This window comes from the organism of the source record quoted next, unplaced genomic scaffold (assembly GCF_019419815.1).
Source record: "Pyrus x bretschneideri cultivar Hongxiangsu unplaced genomic scaffold, Pyrus_bretschneideri_v1 Contig9, whole genome shotgun sequence".
Taxonomy (NCBI): Eukaryota; Viridiplantae; Streptophyta; class Magnoliopsida; order Rosales; family Rosaceae; genus Pyrus; species Pyrus x bretschneideri.
The window spans coordinates 8481331-8501024 of record NW_025999831.1 but is presented as its reverse complement, the minus strand read 5'-3'; the positions used below and the strand labels follow the sequence as shown (position 1 = coordinate 8501024).

The window sequence follows — 19694 nt, the reverse complement described above, 5'->3', positions numbered from 1 at the left end:
TGAGAGAGTAGGCTAAATCTCACATTGGGCTAACAATAATGTGATTTAAATTCTTATTTGACAAGAACTTCGAACTAGTAAACATTAATAGAGGAATATAGGAATATAGGTGGCAATTTACAAAGATATAGGAAAAGGAAAAGGAATAAAAATCCTGCTGTCGCTGACCGTCTGGTCTGGGGGAGGACTTGAGAAGTCAGAAAGAATAATCCCTTTCCGTCTTTCCCCATTTGGACTCGCACGGTCGCACCTAGGTCCTAGCCTACATTTTCTGCCTTCCTCACACTTCATTTTCGCGCCAAATTTTGAGCTTCATCGGCGTTGCGGGGAGCAGCTCTGCCCTCCATGGACTCCGAGCCCGACTCTCCAAAAACCAAAAGAACAAGGTTCCATCTCTCTCTCTCTCTCGCTCTCTCAAATTCGTGAGATTTATGGCTTTCTCTTACTCACGTTTCCACACGGACTTGTTTGGTTGGTGAGAAATTGAGCATAGATTTTATTTGGGTGGGTGATTTATGAACTTTCTGCAAAGTTAATTGGAGCTGCATGTGTTATTTGATTATACAGGCAAAATTTGACATGGATAGTATACACTGTTCGATTCTGTCTTTTTCTCTCAAGTGTTTCGATTTGTGAAACAAATTTTACTTGTTCTGTATGAAGGATTTGAATTAATTACTGATTCTTTTGTGCAACGGAATACTTTCACATTATATAGCAGCCCGAAACATTTTCCCAAACAGTTGGTGTGCATTGACTTCCTTTAAATGCAATTTGTGATATGTTTGATTCTTTTGAAGAGATTTCTTGACATAGTGTGCTTGCAGGTACGAATGTGCTGCATGTTACAAGCAGTACAAGCAAAGGGAACATCTTTTCGAGCACATTAAGGGCTCCTTCCACTCAGTTCATCAGCCGAGATGTGGTGTGTGTAAAAAGCACTTCATGTCTTTTCAATCACTGAGGGAACATCTCACTGGTGAGATTTAATTCCTTGTCCATTTGATTTGATCGGCTCATTGTGTATTCGTTTTGATTTGTCTGTAAGATTGTAAGATTGCTTCTTGTTTGATTTGGTTCCTACGATTTAGGCTCATTGGCAAAGCATTTTGCAAGACGATTTTCACTGAACAAGGTTGCCATCTATGTCTGAAGCTTTTTGATAGCGCTACTTCTCGGAGCGAGCATAAAAACACGTGTTGCCTGTCTGCGCCTACTCCTGTGGTACGTTGATTAGTTGAACATCAAGTGTCCAGTATAGAACTGGGAAACTTGTCATCTTCCAGTTGTCAGAATGTTTTAGCTTTTTGACCCATTAAACATACTCTTAGCTGCAATTATACATAGATGTACGCATACATTACTTATCCCTTTCAAGTTTACCTGTTTGCAGGGAACAACAATGATGCCATGTGCAGAATCTAAATCTGATATAAACTTGAGCAACGAAGATCACGTTGGAGGGGGTCTTGAAGCAGTTGCTCTGGATTGTGAAATGGTTTGGGGTGGAAGTGATGGATCACTGGACCTATGTGCAAGAGTGTGCCTGATTGATGAAGATGAGAATATCCTCTTCCACACTTATGTGCAGCCCCAAATTGCTGTCACTAATTACAGGTACAATGTTTCTCATCTTTGATTTCTTTCAAGAAATTTCAGAGTAAGCCTTTGATGCGTTGAATGTTTATATTCCAGATATGAAGTTACTGGGTTAATGGAGGAGCATATTAGAAATGCCATGCCACTTGAAAAAGTGCAAGAGAAAATTTTGCGAATTTTATACAGTGGAAAGACCAAGGTTCTTGTGGGGCATAATTTGGACCGGGATATGGATTGTTTGAGATTCAATTATCCTGATTACCTGCTGAGGTATAAGTTCCTCTTCTTATATGGCACCAATGCACTTAGTTTACCATTCACTAAACCCCTATTATAACATATAAACATAATAATTTTGTAGAAAGTTTAATAAAAATAAATCATTTAATAGTTCTGCAGACAAGTTATCTGCACTCTTATTATTCTCTTCCAATCTTTTCCTTATTATCTAGGACATAGTACCTGTGCTGCTGGGCTGCCTTATTTATCTGCGAAATAGATGGTATTGCTGTTTCTTAAGACTTTGCATTTATGGCTGTACTTCTTTTCATTCAGGCCAGCCAAGATGAGTATGGCCTTAGTCATTATGCATAACCGACAAATTTTATATGACAATTATTTGACATAGTTTCCTAAAAGCTTAGCTTGGAGAAAAGAAATCTTTTGTCTGAAGCCTCTCTATGTTTGACGGTTACTTATTCTATATGCAGGGATACTGCAAACTACCATCCGCTGATGAAAACAAATTTGGTCAGCCACTCACTCAAGTACCTCACACAAACATATCTAGGGCAAGTTTTTCTTCGTCTCTGACTTACTTTTGTCTTTTGGTTTATGCTGACTTCAGTTTTTATTTATTTATTTAACTCTATTACGATTTCGGGTACTTTAAGTTGGTTGGTAAAACAATTATGTGTACTCTAGTTCTGTGCATGTAAAAGTACCCAAATTATTTGTTTCTCATTTGAACTCTGTTAGGGCACAGATACCTAATTCACGTTCTCTGGTAGAAGCTCTGTTTATATTATTATTATTAGCTATACAATGGTAAGTAGAAATCACAAAATTGGCTCAATTCCATCTAGAGAATGTAAACAACGAACACATCAGTTAATCCACACCTAGTTAATAACAGGTGTCACAATCTAATGCTGCCAAGTGTCATCTGATCGCGAAGGAATCTGCTCTCTCTCTCTCTCTCTCTCGATATGGTTGTCCTAGTAAATATCAGATGTTCACTATAATCTTTTTACTTGTTCCAATCATATTCAAGTGCAGTTCATTTGAGTAATTCTGCAGAAGTTAATAAGGACTCTAGTTCACACTTTTTTAACAACTACAATAGACACTTAGGTACTTTGTAGTGTTTGGTTATCGTAGAAGCCAGCTCTAGTTTTTAGTGCTCCCGTGAATGAATAACGTAATGAGGTTTTGGCTTTACAGGTATGAGATACAGTCAGGTTCACATGATCTATATGTGGATTGTGTGTCTGTGATGAGACTGTATAAAAGGTTCCGTGCACTAGATCATGAGAGAGAAGGGAATCGGGCATCAGTTGCGACAACATGTGCAAAAGACATTTTGGAAAGTTTTGAGTCATTGAAAACCACCAACCTTGAGGAGATGGCAGTGAATGATCTTTATGAAATGTCAACGCCAAAGTACAAGTGTTGGTGTCTGGATTTAGTGCAAACGTAGATTCTTACTTGGTGTTTCTACAATCTTCGGTCACATTACATGGGATTGATGGAAAGACCTTTACTTTGAATTTCGACTCTAAAGCTTTTGGAGATTTTGATGTAATATAAGTTTGTTCGTGCCTCCTTTGCCTTTCTCGTCGCAGATGGTGAAGTGAATGAGGACACAGGTTCCTAAGAAATATTGAATTCCCTTGATACTGTTGATGAATTCTAGTGGAAAATGGTGTAAAACCTGTAGAATTTATTAACAGGCTTTGCTTGGGGTCGAATTTATTAACCTTTACAGAGTAACTGAAGCGTTTGCTAATATGCTTAGGGAATTGTTATTGACACTACAAAAATCTCATTCTACATTCTTTGCAAGTGTATTTTTCTTTCTAATTATAGAAAGTTTGGAGTTCCAAATGAGATTCTTTATGCTTATAGTGCAAAAACTGAATATTGAGATGAAGTTTTGTTTGCTTTTGTTGTGCTCTTCTCAAAAAAAAATCTTGTGTAGGGGTGCCAACCAATGTGGTTCATATGAGATTTCTCGGAAATATGATCCCATTTGTATTTGGACGAGTTTTAATATTTTTAACTTTTAAATTGTGGCATAATAATCTCGTCATCGTCATAAAAAACTCTTACTCAATATACGCAAAAATAAGCAAAACAAGGCTTTACTTTATACGCAAGTTACCTTAACTCAATAGCAATGTTTTAAAAAGCGAAGACATAGGTGAGGCGCTTCATGGATAGCCTCGCCTAGGCGAAAGCCTTGAGGTACGAGGAGAAGCCTCACGGAACCTAAAGTTTTAATATCTATTATGCATATTTATATTTACAAAATATAATACTTTGTAAAACAAATGTAATTATAACTAAATCAAAGATAATATTTTCTTCTTCATTACTAAGTCTAGTTGTACTTGGAAACTTTGTCAGATTGTCTAAAAATGTTGTAATTATTTATTTTATTGTAAATAATCATAGAGAACTTCAAGAGAAATAAGGTTGAGAGGCCACAATGATAGGAAGTTTTAAGGGAAATAAAGTCTGACATAATTATAGTCAATTCAAAAGGAAATAAGGGCTAAGCGGAGCAATTATAGGGAATTTAAAATGAAATAAAGGCTGAGTGAAGCAATTATTATAGGAAATTTAAAGATAAAATCAAAATGCTAAGTGACAGAATCTGAATGGGCAATAATTAATAAAAAAACAAAAAAAAATAAAAAATAAAAAAGAGTTAGACTTAGACTTTTCCACTAGGATTTGGAGGGAGAAACTCTCTCTTTCTTCTTCATTGAAACTACGGCACAAACGGAGTAATGGCAGATATAGACCTGGATTTTGGAGACAAACCTGGATTTTGAAGAAAAAAAATGCCCAAGTGAACGCTTGGGTGCGCCTCGACGCTGCCTTACGCCGACCCCCACAAAACAGAGGCGAAAACCCAGCCGCCTCACCTCCAAGGCCACCTAGGCGCGCCCCAAGACTAGTTTTTTAAAACACTGTAGGGAAAGAATCATATAAAATTGTATAAGCCCAATATATCACATCCCCACCCAGGGTGGATCACTTCCCGGGCCCCCTCCACCACCGTAGCACGATATTGTCCACTTTGGGCTTACCATTCCCTCACAGTTTTGTTTTTGGGAACTCACGAGCAACTTCCTAGTGGGTCACCCATCATAGGATTGCTTTAGCCCCCTTCTTGCTTAACTTCGGAGTTCCTACGAAACCCGAAGCCAGTGAGCACCCAAAAGGCCTCATGCTAGGTAGGGATGGGAATATACATATAAGGATCACTCCCCTGGGTGATGTGGGATGTTACAATCCACCCCCCTTAGGGGCCCGACGTCCTCGTCGGCACACATGCGACTAGGGTTAGGCTCTGATACCAAATTGTCACATCCCCGCCCGGGGTGGATCACTTCTCGGCCCCGCTCCACCACCGTAGCACGATATTGTCCGCTTTGGGCTTACCATTCCCTCACGGTTTTGTTTTTGGGAACTCACGAGCAACTTCCCAGTGGGTCACCTATCATGGGATTACTCTAACCCCCTTCTCACTTAACTTCGGAGTTCCTACGGAACCCAAAGCCAGTGAGCTCCCAAAAGGCCTTGTGCTAGGTAGGGATAAGAATATACATATAAGGATCACTCCCCTAGGCGATGTGGGATGTTACACAATAGGTAAATAGTTAGCAATGAAAAATAAAAAAATATACAAATAGTGATAAAAACTTACCCTGTGTTTGATAGAAGCATATTTAGGCGACTTAGCTAGCTTATTCTTGTGCATTTGTGCTATTATTTCCTAGTTAATGTCGTATTACAACTCAATTTCGTGTGTTTGTAGGTCCTAAGGGTTAAAGTACCAAGAAAGTGCATTTTGGAGCAATTTTGGACACTATGTGGATAGCTTGCATATGGGCCAACATGGATGGACGAATTTGGACTTCAAGAGGCTAGAAATGTGATAAGAAGAAGGAACTAAGCTAAAGACAAAGTGGATAAGGAAGTAGCTTAAAAGAGGAAACCCTATCCAAAACCTTATCTAAAACCTTATCCAACATTATCCAAAACATTATCCAAACCTTATCTCATCTTATCCTATCCAAACCTTATCATGTCTTAATCTTAGTTGCAAGGGGACCTAAATAGATAATTCTAGAACCTATTTCTAGAAGCATCCTCTTCTAGAAGGCCCAAATCAGCCACAAAACTCATTCTTTCAAGAAACCCTACAAAGGTGGCGCATCAAACCCTTCTAGAAGGCCTTGCCTTGCCTTGCAAGCCATTCCACCCTTTCCCCCACTTGTGCCGCACCTTCCTAGGCCCTATCCCTTTTGGATTCTGATTTCTAGGGCCTAATTCCTTTTGGATTTGGGTTACACAAGCCTTGTATGAAACTAAGTGGGCCAAACCCCTTCCTAAGTGGATTTGATCACCTATAGCCGAACACTAGGGCCCTAATCCACTAAATCTGTTAAGTGTAACCCTAATCTACTTAACCCTAGGACTATATAAACATAAAATCAGCCAAAAATTCGTACCACCCTTGATGCTATTCAGAAACCTTGTGCCGCAACCCCTATTCTCCATTCTTCAACCTCCATACACCTCCATACACATCTGCCGCACCCCTACCACCATAATCAGCCATCCTCCATCCCTCTAAACAAAAACACACCATTCAAAACCCCCAAATCCACCACACACACCTTGTGCTGCAACAAGGAGGAGGAAGAGGAGCCTTAGCCGTGCATCAAGTCATCCTGGAATTACTGAACGTTTAGGTGTAATCTTTCTTATGATTTCAATGTTTAAATTCAATAATCTTTGTTTGCGAGTATGAGGAACTAATCCCTTTTTTGGCTAGGGGGAATTTCGAAACCATGGCTATATTTGCATGATGATTTGATTACTTTCAGTTGTGATTTCATGAATGGTGAATTCAATTTACTAATCTGTTTTAATTAAAACTTGTTTATGTATATGAATTGAGAGTGCACACTTAATTTGCATGCATAAATCTGATGCTAGGGTATAAGGAAACTTCACCTAATCGTTGGGAACTTATATTCATGAGTAGTTAAGATTGTTGGTCACAATTATGTTAAGTAAATTCTGGGCATAAGTATCATGCGCTTTCATAGTTACGAATGCCTCATCAACACCTATGATTTCCATAGAACCTAATGATCCTTGATTGTTTTTCTATTATGCGCTTTCATATAGAGAACTTTTAAGGAATCATTTGATTGCAATGCGCTAATTCCATTCAATTTAATGACCTAAGGGAAAGCTGAGAGTTAATTTAAGCGTACCTAATTAACTTGGGGTGTTGAGGTTCATAATTCATTGAATAAGCAGCTGAAGATTGTGTTGTATGCAAGTATGCCATGTGTGGAGAAAAACCTCCTAGCTATCTCACCATCCACTTAATTCCATCAAATTCGTCCAAATCTGCCTAGTTTACATTATTGTTTTGTTTGTTTGATTTTCGTCCAAAACCAAATCCCTAATTGTCTTAGAGTGTCTAATTGGTTCAAATATGTTTTAGATTGTGTTTTTAAGAGTTTTGAGTCAAGTTAGAACCAATTTTTGTCCAAGTTTGTGTTTAGGCTCAAAACTGTCCAGTTTGTGTTTTTAGGCAGTTTTGAGTGTTTTTAGCTTATTTTGAGTCTTGTGAACTTATTTTGAGTCTTTTTAAGTTGAGTTAAGTGGTTTAAAGGTTAGTTCTAGTTAATTGAGTCAGTTTAAAGTGTTTAGCAATCCCTCCTAATCCCCGGTGTAAGAACGATCCCTACTTATTTATATGCTACAATTGTCAAAAGAGGGTTAATTTGTGTGTTAAGTTAATTTTCACATCAGTGTTTGAATGAGAAAATGATAGAATTTTATTTTCTAGAATTGTGAATTTTTCTTAATTTAAAAGAACAATAAAATGTGAATACGGAATTTAATGTGTCTATGTCATCATTAATATATAAATGAGAGATAGTAGTTAGAAAATGAGCTAGTAGTAGTGGTGTGGTGGCGACGACAATGGTAATTAGCAATTATTTCACCCAAACAGAGTGTTAATCTTTCTTTTTCAATTGTTTGAGTTTTAGTCCAACTACATGAGGTTCAGTCATAGTAATAAGACTTTGTCTTTTGTATTTACCAAAATAGATGATGATGGGTGGTAATGGATGGGTTTATGGAACACAATAGAATGGATTATTGGGAATGGATCGCCTTACTTATCACCCTACGCACCATATACTAAAACCAAGTTGAATGATTTGTTCAATTTTCTGTCCATCCCCAATTAATCCATAACACTTATATTTTTTTTGCAATTTTTTATTTCTTTGGAATATTGTTTAGCTGAAGATTTTCTTAGAATGCTCTCATGACATGAAAACATAAATATTGACGAGAATTTCGCGTATGAAAATTTGGCCATTTGTATGGAATTTGAATTGTGTGATTGAAAATTTATTGTATTTTGTTCAATTTCCAGCTAAGAATTCACAGAAACAGGTAATCGTCATCGTTAAAATTCAAATTGTATGGCTCAAGATAATAGTAATATCAATTTTTAAATTAAACCATTTTGTTCAGTTTGAATATCTGCATATTTGATTTTGGTATTGTATAAATATGATTTTTATTTTTCAATCCTGAGTAGGACTTTTGATTGATTGTGCATTATTGGAGGAAATGTAGATTGTAGGTGTCTGCTTACTGTGTAAAAACCACGTTAACTTTCAACATTTGAAGCATAATACTTTAGGAAAACATCATGTTTATGAGAATGGCAATAAATTAAAACATGCAAGTCTATCATTAGTAATGCTTTTATGGTTCTCTTTTATGTTGAGAAAATTGGAATTCCTTTTAACAAACTTTATTGCTCATATGATTAGGGAGTACTTACAGGAACTACATCAAAGCTGGCAGCTTCGGGCTGGCTTATAGATGGATGGCTTCCTAATCTGTATGACTACATGATTACCGCTACTATTCAGGTTCGTCCAAAACTTGTTCAAAGAGCAGACTGTTAATGATTTGAGCTGGATGTAAATAGTATCATATCTTTGTAAATGACACTATAAAATCATATCTCTCAGTGTAAACATATTATATGTAAAATAATATCACCCTAGATGGTCTTAAAACCCGCGACATCATGCGTGCAGGGGGGTGCGGGGCTCAATTGCTAGTAACACCTATTTACATAATATTTAAACTTGAGAATTAGATACTCCAAATTTCAAAAAAAATTTCTACACAGAAATCCTAACCACCATTGCTATCAACACCACTTTCGTCTCAACCACCATCTCTACACCATTATTATCAAGCACTAATTTAATAACTTAATATTTAAGATAGTGGCACTAGACGCGTTTTGAACATTTCTCATTGTTAAAAACTCCTCTCTAATTAAAATCCTATTTGTCATTTTCGTTTTCGTTTCACAATACAGTTCTTCAAAAATCGTTTTTGTAAAACGTTATCGGACAATAGAGTGATAGCCCAAAGAAAGCATGAAAACAAGTGTTAGCCCGAACCCAAACCGGACATAAAACCCCATTCGAGAAGCTGAAAACCAATGAACCGTCGTCGATCCAAAATTCGAAATACAGATAGTTTCGATAGCAGAGAGCAGAGCAGGATTGCCGTGTCGCACAAGCACAACAAAAACGTTGGTGAGTCCAATTCATCCATCGTTCTTCCCTTTCTTTTCATTCTCCTGAATCGAATCAAGACTTTGAAAAATAAGCAAAACCCTAGCCCCTTTTGCAATTTTTGTCGGGAGAGGGGTAGGGTTGGGGTTGGGGTGCCTATAAATTGCTCTACTTAACTGATGTTGGTGCTGTCAGGTGGTATTCATCATGGATTCAACTTAGATATTGGTGATGCAAATACAGCATTCGCAAGCCTTCAACTGATGCAGCCAACCGGAAGTATCGCCGCCGTTCTCTGCTTAGCGGCTCATCTCCCTCCAATGGTTAGTTTTCCAATTTTCGGTTCAATTTTCACAAGTTACAACAGTCACAGGCAGTCTTCTATTTGTAAGAAGGTTCAGTAGAATTGACAATTTGACTTACAATTCATGTCACTCGCTTTGGGCTCATTTTATAATCATTTGATTTTTTTTAGTTTTTGTTTTCCCTATTTGTTAATGATAGGATTAAAAGCACACCACAAAGTAGCACACAAATGTCCTATTAATTTTCCTTATTAACAATAAGATTCGTCAATTGTAGCATATGAAAATAAGGGTCTTTCCCGCAGAAGATTGTTTTATCTACCTACTTAAAATGTCACAAAAACTGAGCTGTTGTCCCTACTGACCAGCCACTGAAAAATACTTATTAGACCGACTTACACTTATCTAAAGTCTACGAAATTTTATATGCAGATACTAGACACACAGAGCTACACTCACACAAATTTTTTGGATTTTTGGAGTTGATTTGCTATTTAAATTAAATTGAACAAAAACAGGACAAAAATAGATTTTAAGTAGTTCGCAAATTAAGAAAAACGAGTTAGGGGAATTGCTATCCACCACCAAATAATCATGCAAACATGTTATGTTTCATTCAAATTCCTTTCATTTTCGGATGAAGGTGCTCAAGTTGGCTCAATGTTAGAACTCAACCTATTACTCTTTCTTATGTAGTATGTTAAGAGAATGGTGTTTTCAACTTAACTTAGTCCCTAACATGCAATCTAGAATGGTGTGTTCATAGATTTAACAAGTAGAAATCATTAAGAACGAAAAGAGTTTGAGTCATCACAAGGCATCGTAAGTACTAGCGTTGTCTTACTTATCCTAGAAATTGATTCACTTGTTAATCACAATTAACAAGTACTACTCTAGAACATATGTAGGTCCTCATTCGACAAGGGTAGGCACACACATATTCATAGCATTAGAATCCTAGATATGCTTACTAAGTATGCATCCGTAAAACACACATAAAGAATTCATCAATGAGACAAGTAGTGAACCAATTTTCATCCATTCATAAAAGTAATTCAAACGAAATGTCATAACAAACTTGCAATCATATTCGGGGCTTCAAAACAGCCCCTAACTACTAAAAATTAGTTGCACATAATTCTCAAATTAAACCAAAAGAAAGACATGAGTTTGAGAAGATAAAACCGAAAGAAGAGAATGCCAAGATTTCCTTCTTCCTTTCCTTCCTTCCCCAACGCAGCAGCCTTGCCTTTTTTCCTTGCTTTCCTTCCTTTTTGTTCTATCTTTTTTTCCACCTTTTTTTCCACTCTTTGCCGCTGCAACCTGCAGCCCTTTTCTTTTTTTTTTTCTGCTGCCAAGTTTTTTTCTCCATAACTCACCCCACTAACAGCCATTTAGTGATGACAATAAGTGAGAGGAAATGCTAAAACAATTGTAACTCTTTGGGCAGCCTTTATGCCCATTACTCCCACTTAATTTTCTATTTCCTCTGATATTTGAATAGGTGTCAGCTGGCTTGTTCTTGGCTGCATCAGTTTTGGCTGCTAGTTTTATTGGATTTATTGCTTTCAATGCTTTCTTGTCAGTTACAAACTGCTCAGCCTCTAGGGAACCTTTCAGTGTTAAAACGGCCATAACTTCTTCTAGAAAAATGATATTAACAATCCGCGAAATGCTCCAGAAAATAGACATCCGTAGCTTTCCAACAATATAAGGCTCATTCTCTAATTCATTCTGAGCTGTCTGCAACTTGCTTTCAAAGTCAGCTGACCTGCACAGGCAGTTTTGACGAATTTGTTACTTAAAATTCCACTTGTGCTATTTTTATTTTCTTTACTTGACAAATCCTACAAAACACAAAAACAAAGTAAATAGCTCAAAAATATAAGGAACTAACTAAGAAAAGACAAGTGAATTTGATGTAAAATTTATATAAATATGAGCTTACCAGTTAAGAGATTGGGGAAGGTATATGGGAATACTTGGGGGAGTTGAGGAGTAAAAGTCGAGGAGGGAGCGTGGTGGGAGGAGGAGGAGGGAGAAATGAAGGATAATATTCGGAAACAAAAACTAGAAAAGGGAACCAACATGCATGTTTGATAACCATTTCATTTTTAGTTTTGATTTTTCTCTTTTAGTGATTGATGTATGGGGGAAAAGAGGCATGAAAACAAAAAAAATCTTGAATAGTTTTGGTTGGTTTTTAGTTTTCATTTTGGACCTTTTGGTGGAGGAGCTAAGTTAAAAGTTCAATAAACCGGAGTCTTTGTACTTTCTTATTTAATAAATGCAGTTTCACATGTAGTCCGCAAGTTTATTGTCTCTGAGTCTCTCCATGTTGAACTTTTCTGATTCATGTAACAATTAGCCTATAAAAAGGACTACTTTGTAAGCTTTTAAATTAAGTGTTCGTGGAAAGAAATTCTGGATTTTCTGCTTGTGTATGAGGCACAGCAACCTTGGAGTGAGTCCAAGGCACCTTCGATGTGAGGCTGAAGGCCGGTTTGATGCTGGAATTTTTCTAAATGCTCTATTGTTGTGATTCCAATACACCTTTGGTGTGATGCCAAACATAGGAGTGAGTTCATATATCTTGTTGCATTTCTATCTACTCCTACTGTCCTACATCAGCTTTCCTTGTACATTTCTTCTACATCTCTCCTACCATCATCATTCCTCCACTCTTCTACATTCCTCGTATTTCTCATGTATTTGCCCTACATGAGTGAAAACTAAACATGATATGGTTTAAATAGATGGTCTACCTATTTTGGTTCCACCTATGCTGTATTTGTCTTGTGGTCCTACTTCCCAATTATTTTACGGAATCTTAAAGCAATCTTAAGTTCCCATTTGAGGATGAAGTATATTTTTGTAATATTGTACCCATTTTGGTATTGTTCTCAGAACATGATTGCTTGGCTGGCTTTGTTTTCAGACTATATGTTTGTATGTGCACGTGTGTTTTGGGTTAGATATTACTTGCTTATGTCGAAGATCATGTGTGCCTTCTGATTCAGTTAGGTTCTCTTTGCAGATTTGACTAGTTGGACATATGGAGCAGAAGAAGATAATGAAGCAATCTTCTAGCAACTGTCTCAGCAAAATATAGGGTTTTGAATTCTGTTTTCCATTTATGAGTTACATAAATGAGTCTGCTTCTGCTGCATGATTTTTCAGCTAGGTCACGGTTTGGCAGTGGTATCGCACAGTGATTATATTTCTAGCTGTGTTGTATTTGTTATAATGATATATCTATGGCGAAGCTGTTTCATCAAGAGGTTTCGATTGGATTTTTGTGCGGCTTCAGCAATCCAGAGGACTGCCTTGATATCAACTTATGACAGGGAATCAGCTTCGAATAGGAGATTTCCAAAGCCCATCCTATCAACTGTATGCTATGAGCAGCACCAAATTTCATCTACCCGATATTTTTGTTCTTGTGCTCAGTCTGTAAGGCTATGTTGGGAAGGTTCTTCTCCTACAGTTCTGTTGAAAAGGCTCGAAATAGCCTTGAAGGAACATCAATTAAATGAAGCATGGGAGTCCTTTATTGATTTTAAAAGGTTGCATGGCTTTCCTGAGGTTTTCATTGTCCGTAAGCTGATAACTGAACTGTGCTATTCATCTGACCCCCACTGGCTGCTAAAAGCATGTGATGTAGTCTTGGAAGTTTTGAAAGATCAGTCAGACTTACTGCAGTCTGATATCCTGCCAAAGCTCTCCCTCTCTTTAGCTCGGAGTCAAATGCCAAAGCCTGCTACAATGATTCTTAGAATATTACTGGAGAAAGATAATTTGCCCCCCTTGAATGCGTTATGCTTGGTTGTTCTGCATATGGTAAAGACTGAGGTTGGGACGAACCTTGCCTCTAATTTCTTAATTCAGATTTGTCATCGTTTCCAACGTTTGAGTGTAAACAAGAGTGGTCATGCAAAGAAGATTCAACCTGATACAATGATTTTCAACCTTGTCCTTGATGCTTGTGTGAGGTTTAAATTATCTTTCAAAGGCCAACAGATTTTGGAATTGATGCCTCAAACAGGAGTTGTTGCTGATGCACACTCTAGTCATCATTATTTCCCAGATTCATGAGTTGAATGGTCAGAGAGATGAGATAAAAAAGTATAAAAGTCATATTGATCAAGTTTCAGTTGCGCTTCTGCAACATTATCGGCAGTTCTATGATAGTTTGTTGACCTTGCATTTCAAGTTTAATGACATTGAGGCAGCCACTGAGCTTGTATTACAAATGTGTGACTACCATGTGTCTCTTCCAGTTCAAAGAGACAGAAAGAACTCTCATAAGTCTTATAATGTTCCAATTGGATCTCACAATCTCAAGTCTGGGTTGCAGATGCAGATTTTGCCCGAGCTGCTGCAGAAAGATTCTGTGCTAAAAGTAGAGGGCAAACATGAGCTTGTTATTTATTGGAATGGGAAACTTGTCCTTAGTAATAGGGCTCTGGCAAAGCTCGTAAATGGATACAGAAAGGGTGGAGATACTTGCAAGCTTTCAAAAATTCTACTAAAAATGCAAAAGGAGTTATGTTCCTCAAGAGGATCTGGTTTGTGTTCTGATGTGATTGATGCTTGCATTCATTTAGGTTGGCTAGAAACCGCCCATGATCTTTTGGATGACCTAGATGCAGCTGGGTCTCCCTTGGGCTTGACTCCTTTTATGTCACTCTTGACAGCCTACTACAATGAAAAGATGTTTCTGGAAGCAAAGGCATTGATTAAACAAATGAGGAATGCTGGCCTGCTTGAAAATTTATCTGATGAGATGGTTGTCGTCAAGTGTCGATCAATAGTGGATTCCAGTGCCATGTTTACAAATGCTTCAAGCTCTACTAGTAAATCAGATCTGGCAAATGCTTTGGTTCAGGAAATGAGAGATGAGAAGAAGGAAATTCCATCTACTGTTTATCAGTTCAATTCTTCCATCAACTTTTTCTGCAAGGCCAAAATGATTGATGATGCTTTAAAGACGTATAGAAGAATGCATGAGATGAAAATTCAACCCACTGAGCAAACGTTTACCTATCTGTTATATGGGTATTATTCTCTGGGAATGTTTCGTGCTATGACAATCTTGTGGGGCGACATTAAGAGGAATATTGAAAGTGGAAATTTGGTGGTAAGTAGAGATCTTTATGAGTACTTGCTGTTGAACTTTATTCGTGGTGGTTACTTTGAGAGAGTGATGGAGGTCATTGACTATATGAAGAAACGTGGTATGTACACTGACAAATGGTTGTATAGAAGTGAGTTTGTAAAACTTCATAAGAATCTTTACAGGAATTTAAAGGCATCAGAAGCCAAAACTGAAGCTCAAAGAAAGAGGCTTAAGTATGTAGAGGCATTTAGAAAGTGGGCAGACATTGACTGAAGTTCCAAGAGAAGTTTAATATGACCTGAGACTATTTACTGCAACGTTCTTGCTGCTTGCCTTTGAAGGCTAATGTCAATTGGGTAGGAACTTAATTTGGATGTTGCAAGAAAATATAGGAGAACTAAGAAGTCAATATGAGGGTAAATACGATTCACTATCGTATCTGTAAGCGGAAAAAGAAAAGCCATTTGTGGTGCATTATAATTCTACCCTTAAACAATTGAGTCATACTCCGAGTTTCATGTTTGATGTTGATGGTTTGCAACATCAAAGATATGGAAGTTGGATTATGCAAAACTGTTGCACTATGTGAAAACTTTGAATGATGTCTTATGGTCGTGCAATGAGTTGTATGTACGAGAACAATAATTGGCATCAGGACATTACTGCTATGCTCTTAGAGGTTATGCAGTTTGTTTTCTAATTGCTGCTCTGCAACTACTTCATAATATCAGTACTCAGTGAATCAATGAGGATGGAAGGTTTGGAGGTGGTCTCGCATTTTTGTTCCATTACAATTGAAAAGGTACCTCTGTTCTTTTTCATGATGAGATACAATCCTTCTTGTTCTTGGTATGTACAGCAACGTGCCCTTTTAATCACACATTCCTTTATTTTGAAACAGAATTTTATTCTACAAGTAAGTAGGTGACTTGTATATTTTTGGTGACACGTAGTTTTTGATAATCTTGGATCTAACGGAAGACGTGACACAGAACTGAGTGCAATGGCGTTCTAGGATTCATATAGCCGTCCCCACTTAGTGGGAGAAGGCTTTGTTGTTGTTTATAGTTTTTGATAATCTGATAAGCTAGAAAGCGTCAAATAGCTTGTATTTGTTTATGTTGCCCAATATGGCCAAATTGCCATTTTTCAGTCATACTTGTGCATTGAGCAGTTCTATCTATCTTTGCTGGTATGCTGGAGCTGAGATTATTCTTTCTGTTTTTCCCCTTCTGGAGAGTTGTACGTTAATCTGCAGTTGCCAATAAAGAGGTTATGTAACCAAACCTTTGTTAATTATGTTTTTTTTACCCTTCTTATCAGCTCATTTCTATCTTCTTTCGTGCCCTCTTATTCGCTTTATTATGCCTCCTGGAAGCAGAGCAGTTCTTCACTGTTGAAGGTATAAATTGTTTGTCCTTCAAACTATAAGTGCTGGGATGCACGGGAAGATAGAAGACTAACAAAACGTTGCTTTTTCATGCCGGTTACCAGTTACTAAAAAGAAGAGATTGATCAAGGATGACAATGATATGACTAAAAAGTAGAAAAGGAAAAAAGAAGCTGAAGCGAACCTAGAGAAATTATCCTGAGGAGAAAGACAAGATCATGAGGATGCAAATTTTGACAAGAAAAGGAAGGCGGCCAAGGAAACCACAGCTGGGTTAGTATTGTTTTTCACTTGTGTCGATTTTCAATGCTGATTTGTTTATCGACTTTTTCTGCATTGGTGTTCAGTGTTCTGCTGTTTGTTACACTTTTAGCACTTGGCATTCCAATGTTTTGAAATTTCTTTATGGAGAGAGTTGGGGAAGGCGAGGTCGAAAGAGGTAGGCTCCCTTGTAGAATGATGTTTCAGGGGTAGTGATTTTCACACTCCAGTATTCTCTGTTCGCATTCCTTTTGTTTCTATCCATTGAATCTCCTTTGATTCATTCAATCAAAGGGCTAGGTAAAAGGGAACAAATTGCAGGAGGAGAAAAGTGGAATGTGGAAATCACTTTCCTTTTTTCAGTTATTGTTTTCATTTTGATTGTATGAATTGGATGAAGCATAGAATTGAGTGGTTGTTAATGTTCTGTGTGACGTGTTGGTGTGTAGATCATCTGTACATGCCTTTTGATGCCTAATTTTTGTTGTTGAATATAATCACGGAAAAAACTCAATTTTTCTATTTAATTTATTTTTTATTTCTGTTTTGCATATTCAGATTATTGGAAGTTTGTTGAATTTGAGATATTAATTTTTAATTTTTTTTTATTTGTGTGGCAAAGTAGTTTACTGCGACTACTTAGATTATTAACCATGTTTGGCTGCTGAGAAAATTAGGAGATGCCGAGAAAGTTGAACCTTTTTGAACAAATTGTTTTCTTGTTTTATTGTGTGGGGATATTTTTCAGTTAGATTCTTGATTTATAGTTTGATTAATCTTGTTATGTTATCGTCATTTTCAGTAACCGAATAGATATTGTCGTTTTTCCGGCGAATTTTGGTTCCAAGCTGACCTAGTAATCTGCCGGACAGCATTAGAGAAAGGGGGGAATCTCATTTTGTTTTGCCAACTTGCGTTAAGGAGAATTCCATTATTTGTTAGTGGTCATGCCTTATCGTGTTTGTGAAAATCTATTCATCGGCAACATCAGTGATGCAGCAGAGATTCTCTAAAATGGTAGCACAGAAATCATGCATATTCTATTGCTTCTTAGTTCAGCGTCAATATCGTTTTTCTTCGAATGAAAGGGTGTAACAATACCCACAAAGGAAATTAAGGTGTATGCTGGGTGGTGCCTCAGCTTCTGAGGATGATTCTGGTGACGGGGAAAAAAGTTGTTCAGTGTCCGATAAGTTCTGTACTTGTTGGAATATGCAGGCAAGGATTTGAAGCTGGTGAGAATGGGGGTTCCACTGAGAGATATGGAGAATGAAGATATGTTGGATCATTTGGACATGTGTTTGGATTTTATATTGATAAGAGTAGAAAAGAGGGGTATGTTTCGGTCCATTGCTTTGCTGGCGTGTCTAGAAGGTACTCATCATTTTGACCCTTTATCGTTTTTCGGTTTAGTTTTATAATTTATACTGGTTCTTGTCAATACTTTTAATCAGCTTGATTACCACAAGTGAACATAGCCGCAGTTAGCTCTATGCTGGTATTCATTCAGCTTAATTCTAGGAACAACTAGGATATGTTTAAAGATACTTGTCCTCTTACTTAACGTTCTGCAATTCCATTTCTTATTGCAAATCCACAATTGTTGAATGTGTACGATAAATTATCTTTAAACCCTTAATGACGCTGAAACACCATGTGAATCTTTTAAAAAGAAACTAATAAGTCTACCCCGCTTTTACTGCATCTTTTGTTACTATTTTTGCTTGTTGGGACTGATAGTATACTCTTCTTTTTTGGGTTTTATTTTTCTTAAACATGCAAGTTTTGTTATGCTATTAGCTTTTCCAGTTTTATGCAGGAGCTGATAAAAGAGTTCCATAGAGACTAGGCTATAATTCTTGTGCTTTAATTGGCAAGTTGTCGTATTTCTGCTTTGCTCGAGTGTCATGTCATACTCGTATAAAAACTTATTGTTAGAAAGATAGAAGCATTGCCTTACCTGTTTGGTTGTGTTTTCATATTATAAAACTGGAAGCTGAGGATGTATTGTTGTTTTTCATTATCAAAACTGCAACCTGTCTCCCCCTGCGGATGTTGAGTCAACTTTTGGGTGGTAATGTCTTTTGAGAGGTGTGATGGTTGGAATTGTTTTCGATGGAGACAATGGCGGATTACTGCTCAGCGAATGTCTTTGGGACCAAGTGTTTCATTTTGATGCAGTCAGGTCAAATTTTTGACGTATTTCGGCCTGCAAATAGGAGCATACTTTGGTGGATGTCGTAGTCCGACTTTGTAGCAAACTAATTCCAAATCTAGTTTTGTTCTCTAGTTACGAATGTCAGAAACTCGAATGGAGTTGAGTTATAATCCTTAAACTAACCGTAATCTCAACCATAAAAAATGCCTAGGAGTACTAACATTAAAACAGCTATAATGCTGCTACAGTACCCGTGAACTCTTAACTTAAATGTTTTGTCCCCTCATCTACCACCTAACCGATTAACAGAAGAAAATAGATGTTAAGCGGAACAGCGGTGACAACTTTGAAAGGATTAGGAAGGCAGTTTTCCTTTTGTTCATTTACTATGTGCGTCGTTTGGGTCAGCATAGGATATGTTATAACCTACTCATTTTCGGTGGTGTGTTCAAATTTATTGGCAAATGTGAATGTGACATCCCATCTTGAGATTTATCGTATTTTATTCTTATTAGTAGTGAAATTATCAAAACTCACTAGACTCATTGTTTCACCCAATTAGTCTTTTTCCCCCCTCTCCCACGACACATCTCTCACTCTCTCCTTTTTCACTTTATTCACTCCCTCACACCTCTCTCTCCACACACCCGGTTCTCCTTCTCTCTCTCTCTCTCTCTCTCTCTCTCTCCCCTTTCTTCTTCCCGTGGACCTCACCCTTCTCTCTTCTTTTCTCTCCCTCTCACCTATGCACTAACCTCTCCTCCCCAAGGCACTGACCCTCACGAACAAACAACTATGCCGGCGAACCACCGTCACCACCACCTGAACGTCACGATCTCGAACCCATGCCAGCTCTCATCCCTCTCTTCCTCCCTCTACCATCATCGGAACACCGAGCCACCACAACCTCCACTCTGGCAAACCACCCAGATCACCATCCCTCCTCATTTTCAAACCACACGAGTGCAAAAGCACTGCAAACATCATG

The 19694-nt window shown here is 37.5% G+C and overlaps 2 protein-coding genes across 2 annotated transcripts; both read left to right on the top strand.

The window, feature by feature from the left end:
• Positions 1-143: 143 nt before the first annotated feature.
• Positions 144-3591, top strand: LOC103936979 (RNA exonuclease 4). The gene is made up of 7 exons (XM_048576344.1): positions 144-386; positions 828-989; positions 1095-1224; positions 1379-1617; positions 1696-1869; positions 2310-2390; positions 3043-3591. The coding sequence occupies exons 1-7, from the start codon at positions 346-348 to the stop codon at positions 3296-3298; spliced, it is 1083 nt and encodes a 360-aa protein (XP_048432301.1). The 5' UTR covers positions 144-345; the 3' UTR covers positions 3299-3591.
• Positions 3592-9258: 5667 nt separating this feature from the next.
• LOC103936980 (pentatricopeptide repeat-containing protein At4g17616) lies at positions 9259-18156 on the top strand. Its single transcript, XM_009346873.3, is given in 7 exon segments — positions 9259-9494; positions 9669-9796; positions 12816-13846; positions 13848-15699; positions 16221-16299; positions 16392-16560; positions 17351-18156. Coding segments are annotated over 2 exon segments (2223 nt in total). The 5' UTR covers positions 9259-9494; positions 9669-9796; positions 12816-12946; the 3' UTR covers positions 15171-15699; positions 16221-16299; positions 16392-16560; positions 17351-18156.
• The last annotated feature ends 1538 nt before the right edge of the window (positions 18157-19694 follow it).